At 52.0% G+C, this 6,000-nt stretch overlaps 1 protein-coding gene across 2 annotated transcripts; it reads left to right on the forward strand.

Moving 5' to 3' along the window:
• The first annotated feature begins 2,534 nt into the window (after positions 1-2,534).
• On the forward strand, positions 2,535-5,338 carry LOC144706198 (asparagine synthetase [glutamine-hydrolyzing]-like). Of its 2 annotated transcripts, XM_078579139.1 has the most exons (11): positions 2,535-2,551; positions 2,689-2,784; positions 2,916-3,057; positions 3,159-3,349; positions 3,427-3,588; positions 3,695-3,997; positions 4,075-4,209; positions 4,316-4,396; positions 4,495-4,581; positions 4,684-4,791; positions 4,865-5,338. In XM_078579139.1, exons 3-11 carry the CDS (start codon positions 2,946-2,948, stop codon positions 5,114-5,116), a joined length of 1,431 nt encoding a protein of 476 aa, XP_078435265.1. In that variant the 5' UTR covers positions 2,535-2,551; positions 2,689-2,784; positions 2,916-2,945; the 3' UTR covers positions 5,117-5,338. The 2 variants fall into 2 exon arrangements, with proteins under 2 accessions (XP_078435265.1, XP_078435272.1); XM_078579146.1 differs by lacking the exons at positions 2,535-2,551; positions 2,689-2,784 and having other exon boundaries at positions 2,836-3,057.
• Positions 5,339-6,000: the final 662 nt, after the last annotated feature.

Below are 6,000 nucleotides of genomic sequence, written 5' to 3' on the forward strand. Positions count from 1 at the left end.
CTCTCCTCTCTCCTTCTTTCTTCTCTCTATCCTCTCTCTCTCCCTCTCTCCTCTCTATCCTCTCTCTCTCTCCCTCTCTCTTCTCTCTATCCTCTCTCACTCTCTTCTCTTTATCCTCTCTCTCCCTCTCTCTTCTCTCTATCCTCTCTTACTCTCTTCTCTCTATCCTCTCTCTCCCTCTCTCTTCTATCTATCCTCTCTCACTCTCTTCTCTCTATCCTCTCTCACTCTTTTCTCTCTGTCCTCTCTCTCCCTTCTATTCTCTCTCTATCTCTCTTGTCTCTATCCTCTCTCTTTCTTCTCTCTATCATCTCTATATCTCTTTTCTCTATCATTTCTCTCGCTTCTCTCTATCCTCTCTATCTCTCTTCTCTCTATCCTCTCTCTCTCCTCTCTATCTCTCTTCTCTCTATCCTCTCTATCTCTCTTGTCTCTATCCTCTCTCTTCCCCTCTCTCCTCTTTCTCTCTCTTCCCCTTTCTCCTTTCTCTCTCTCTTACCCTTCTATCTGTTCTCTCTTCTCTGTTCGCTCTCTGTCCCCTCTCTTTTCTCTCTCCACCCTCTCTCTCTTTTTTCTCTCTCTCCCCCCCTCTCTTCCTCTTCTCTGTTCGCTCTCTGTCCCCTCTCTTTTCTCTCTCCACCCTCTCTCTCTTTTTTCTCTCTCTCCCCCCCTCTCTTCCTCTTCCCTTTGTCCTCTCTCTCTCCTTCTCTCTCCCCCCCCTCTCCCTCCCCTCTCTCCCCTCTCCCGCCTCCCTCCTCTCTCTCTCTTTTCTCTCCCCCCCCCTCTTCTCTCTCCCCCCTCTCTTCTCTCTACCCTCTCTCCCCCCCTCTCTCTCTTCTATCTCTCCTCTCTCTCCCCCCCTCCCTCTCTTCTCTCTCTTCCCCCCTCACTCTCTCACTCTCTTCTCTCTCTCTTCCCTCTCTCCTCTCACTCTGTCTTCCCCTCTCTCCTCTCACTCTGTCTTCCCCTCTCTCCTCTCTCTCTGTCTTCCCCTCTCTCCTCTCTCTCTGTCTTCCCCTCTCTCCTCTCTCTCTGTCTTCCCTCTCTCCTTCCTGCCGTCTCTTCTCTCTCTCGTCTCGCTCCCGCTTGTCTCTCCCCCTCTCTCTCCCCCCTTCTCTCTTCCCTCTCTCTCTCCCGCTCTCTCTTCCCTCTCCCCCCTCTCTCTCTCTCTGACTTTCCTCAAAAAATCGTAAGTCGTAGCATAACCGTGAAAACCAGATCAGCTGAAAGAGAGAATCTTCGCCGCTTGTCTTTTCTGCTCAGATGTTCACCGGTTCGCCGCGCCGAGCAGCCCCGTCTGAGTTATTTACTCCTCGACCATGCGTGATGCTGACTCGACTTTGAGGAGGAACGGAGAAGACGATAATTTAATCCAAAGTTGAGGCCATTATCATCGGAGATGTTCCTCTCGCCACATACTTCTGAGCAAAACTGCATAAGAGATGCTAAAAAACGTACATACCCGCTCGTGACGGACCCAGCCACCTTCCGGATTAGATAAACAAATCATTAAAAAACACGAGATTTTGTATCTTCTCCGTGTTTAAACAAATAAAGGTTGGATGCACACGGAACATGCCAAAAAAAATGGCCTGACGTCGAAGACGATACTCGAAAAAGACGAGAAGCAGATGAAGAAGAAGCAAAAAAAGGAGCCAGAGGAAATAGATACCTCCATACTTTGCATAGGAATCACAAGATTCGACATTGGTGCAGAAATCAGATGAAAGTCAGCCTCGTATTTCGTCTCGAATATTCCGCGTCCAGTTACCGCCCCCGCAGTTATCATTTCTTCTAGACGAATGCGTCATCAGCCGGATGGATAGCCCGCCGAAGGCCAATGTCGAACGAAGGAAGCGCCGCCACGTGGTCTTCGACTCCTCGACGCGATGGAGCGGCGCCGCTCGGCGGCCTCCCACCTCGCCTATAAATATGGGCTCCCCCTCATAGGTCTGTCATCTCCCAGCCGCGAGCTTTCTACTAGAGATCTTTCTCCTTCGTCCTCGTCTTCCTCGTGCAGTCGCCATGTGTGGGATTCTGGCAGTGTTGGGCTGCTCTGATGACTCTCAGGCCAAGAGAGTCAGAATTCTCGAGCTCTCCCGCAGGCAATGGCCTTTCCTCTTCCCTATCCACTCGCTCTTTCTTTTCCTCCTCCATGAGCGTGAGCTTCTCTCGCTCTTGTGCTTCTTTCTCAGATTCTCTTCTCCGTCCGTAATCAGATAACACAAACAAGAGCAAATATTTTTACTATCACTCTCCCCCGGAGTCTAAACCATCCCAACACGGATTTCAAAAAACGAATACCATGACGACGACGATACTTTCTTCTACGCTGTCCGAGGGAATGAACCGTAAAATATAAGACCCAACTTTGTATGCGCGTAGGCTCATGTCGGTCGTTTTTGCAAACAGGCTGAGGCACAGGGGCCCCGACTGGAGCGGGCTGGCGCAGCACGGTAACTGCTTCTTGTCGCACCAGCGCCTCGCCATCATCGACCCCGCCTCCGGCGACCAGCCCCTCTACAACGCCGACGGCTCCGTCATCGTCACGGTAACTAACCCTAAACTTGGCCTATCCCAGAGTAAAAATATAGAGGATGACGACTGGAGAAGAAGGGACAGGACGACGACGACGACCGTATGATATAGGCTCTTATTCATGAAAACGTGTTTTCGCCTCTTGAGCAGGTCAACGGAGAGATCTACAACCACGAGTAGCTGAGGAAGAGCTTGCCCAACCACAGCTTCAGGACCGGCAGCGACTGTGACGTCATCGCCCACCTGGTATCCCTCGTCTCTCTTCTTCTCTTCCTCTAGTCTTCTTCTTCTTCTTCTTTCTCGTTTCTCGTTCTTTCTTCTTTGTTGTTCCTCCCTTGTCTCACCGCACTGACCTCTCGGGCGATGAACGAGGGCAGTACGAAGAGAATGGAGAGGACTTCATCGACATGCTGGACGGGGTCTTCTCCTTCGTGCTGCTGGACACCCGCAGCAACACCTTCCTCGTCGCCCGGGACGCCATCGGAGTCACTCCCCTGTACCTCGGCTATGGAATCGACGGTCAGCTTCAACCCTGCACCTCCTCCCTCTTTCCACCGCCTTCTGGTCTCGTTATGAATGTCTGTACTACCTCCGACGCGGCAAATCTCGCGTGTGGTCAGGATCCATCTGGGTATCGTCGGAGATGAAGGGGCTCAACGACGAGTGCGAGCACTTTGAGCCGTTCCCGCCGGGGCACCTCTACTCGAGCAAGGAACACGGGTTCAGGCGCTGGTACAACCCGCCGTGGTTCGCCGAGACCGTCCCCTCCGTTCCCTACGACCCTTTGGTTCTGAGGAAGGCCTTCGAAGATGTACTACCTCTCTTGCGCCTCCACTGTCCCGCGTTTTCTCAAAACGAACGAAATAACCGGTGTGACCGAATTCGAAGGCCGTCGTCAAGAGGCTCATGACGGACGTCCCCTTTGGCGTTCTTCTCTCCGGCGGGCTCGACTCGTCGTTGGTGGCCGCCGTCACCGCTCGCCATCTGGCGGGGACCAAGGCCGCCGAGCAGTGGGGCACGCATCTGCACTCCTTTTGCGTCGGCATGAAGGTGATCCCAAAGAGTTCCTCTTCTTCCTCGCCATACGCTCTTTCTTGCTCCTCTTAAAGCCATTGAAAAACCGCGCTTCTTATCCTCCTTCTTCGATTCTCCCCAGGGGTCGCCGGACTTGAAGGCGGCCAAGGAGGTGGCGGACTACCTCGGCACGGTGCACCACGAGTTCTACTTCACCGTGCAGGATGGGATCGACGCCATTGAGGACGTCATCTACCACATCGAGACCTACGACGTGACCACCATCAGGGCCAGCACGCCCATGTTCCTCATGTCCCGGAAGATCAAGTCTCTCGGCGTGAAGATGGTCATCTCCGGGGAGGGCTCCGACGAGATCTTCGGCGGTTACCTCTATTTCCACAAGGCCCCCAACAAGGAAGAATTCCACCGCGAGACGTGCCGCAAGGTACCGCACTATGGTCTCATCTCCCCTGGCACGAGGACGAGTGCTGTGGAATTTTACCCATCCCTCTGACTCTGCAGATCAAGGCGCTTCACCAGTACGACTGCCTGAGGGCCAACAAGGCCACCTCGGCCTGGGGGCTCGAGGCTCGCGTGCCGTTCTTGGACAAGGAGTTCATCAACACTGCCATGAGCATCGACCCCGCCTGGAAGATGGTGAGCCTCCTCTTCAATCCCGAATCCCGCCTCCTTTTTTTTCCCCAAAACCTGTTCTTCTTCTGTGTCCGTTCCGTCCTCACAGAATTTTGCTCCCTGGTCTCAGATCCAGCCCGACATCGGTCGCATGGAGAAGTGGATCCTGAGGAAGGCGTTCGACGACGAGGAGGAACCCTTTCTCCCCAAGGTGCTTGCCCTTGAGAATCAAATTCAATCTTCTGAACTTGTGCCTTCTCACGATCTAAAAACACTTCTTCGCTCCATCTTATTTTCTTCCTTCTTCAGCACATCCTGTACCGACAGAAGGAGCAGTTCAGCGACGGCGTCGGCTACAGCTGGATCGACGGGCTAAAGGCCCACGCCGCGAAACACGTCGGTCACTTCTTCTGTCATCCGCGAACACGAACATCCCTATTCTCTCTTATTCGCTCCGGTCATCAACTCATAACTTCCTCCAATCTCTTAACTCACCAGGTAACCGATAAGATGCTGTTGAATGCCAAGAAGATCTACCCGCTCAACACCCCGACGACCAAAGAGGGCTACTATTATCGGATGATCTTCGAAAGGTTCTTCCCACAGGTACGGAATAACCCTTCCCGGAGGTAAAACAGAGAAGAAAAGCGGCGATCTTGACGCTCCCTCTCCCTTGTAGAATTCGGCGAGGCTGACGGTCCCCGGCGGCCCCAGCGTGGCGTGCAGCACCGCCGCGGCGCTGGAGTGGGATGCGAAGTGGTCGAGCAACCCCGACCCGTCGGGAAGGGCTGCTCTGGGCGTCCATGTCGCCGCATACGACGAGAATAATGCCCCCTCGCTCGCCAATGGCTCAACACCTGTGGAGATTATCGACAAGAAGGATCGGATGGTAGACATCTCTGCGGGGCCTGCCGTCGCCATCTCTACATAACCATGGATGGCGCGGCGACGCTGTCGGCAGCCCCCTCCTATCGGTTCGCTCTACTCAGAGAGCTACGTTTGCTTGGAGCTCATAAATACTTTTATGGCCAGAACCTAGCCTTTTATCTCTTTGTCGGGGAGGCCGCGCAGTTCTGCTTATTTCCTATACGGTGGTAAAAATATTCAAGACAAAAAAGTAATAAATGACTCAAATGAGTTTGCATTTGTCCGATACGTCACGATCGTATTCGGATTCTCAATCACCGGGATCTTCTTGCATTCGAACCAGTCCAGACAATATCTAAAGAAGCCCACATTAAGAAATGCGTCCTTATTCACACTTACCACATCAAACTGGTATTGGAGAGAGAAAACATTTTCACTTCGTTGAAAATGCACTGGCCATGCTCCACCATGCATCAATTGCAGAAAAGTCTTGGGATGAAGCGGTAACGACAATCACTAATTTGATCGCCCCGCACGCTCCACACATTATTAACAATTACTCCTGTGCTGTACTCCACTTTCTATCCCTTGACAATGTTTGTCTATCTTTTTTTTTAGCTAATTTGCATGGCTATGCTCCTCACAAATTAGATCATATGTTAAAGCAGTGTGCTGATGGTTTAAAAATCTACAGATAAAGGATTTAGTTCTCTATCCACTTCCTCTTATGAGATTTACATCTCCAGGAGTCTTGATATAGGACCAGCCCATTATGTTCACCTATTCATCCAGGTATTGTTTTGCAAAATGCAGATACTCACGCTTTTATTGAGGGACACACCTCCCACTTCACTGCCCTATATACCTCCCTGCTAAAATAAATTTATGGGGGAATACTACGTATCAGCATGAACTCCCGTTTTTGTCAGCCAGGCAGCATGAACTTTC

The sequence above is a fragment of the Wolffia australiana genome, chromosome 1, assembly GCF_029677425.1.
Source record: "Wolffia australiana isolate 7733 chromosome 1, ASM2967742v1".
NCBI classification, from domain to species: Eukaryota; Viridiplantae; Streptophyta; class Magnoliopsida; order Alismatales; family Araceae; genus Wolffia; species Wolffia australiana.

Bases quoted from the DNA above. Each gene is read 5' to 3' on its own strand.
- LOC144706198 (XM_078579139.1), top strand. From the start codon at position 2,946: ATGCTGGACGGGGTCTTCTCCTTCGTGCTGCTGGACACCCGCAGCAAC. The intron at 3,058-3,158 runs GTCAGCTTCAAC...GCGTGTGGTCAG, and splicing joins CCTCGGCTATGGAATCGACG to GATCCATCTGGGTATCGTCG. The intron at 4,397-4,494 runs GTGCTTGCCCTT...TTCCTTCTTCAG, and splicing joins AGGAACCCTTTCTCCCCAAG to CACATCCTGTACCGACAGAA.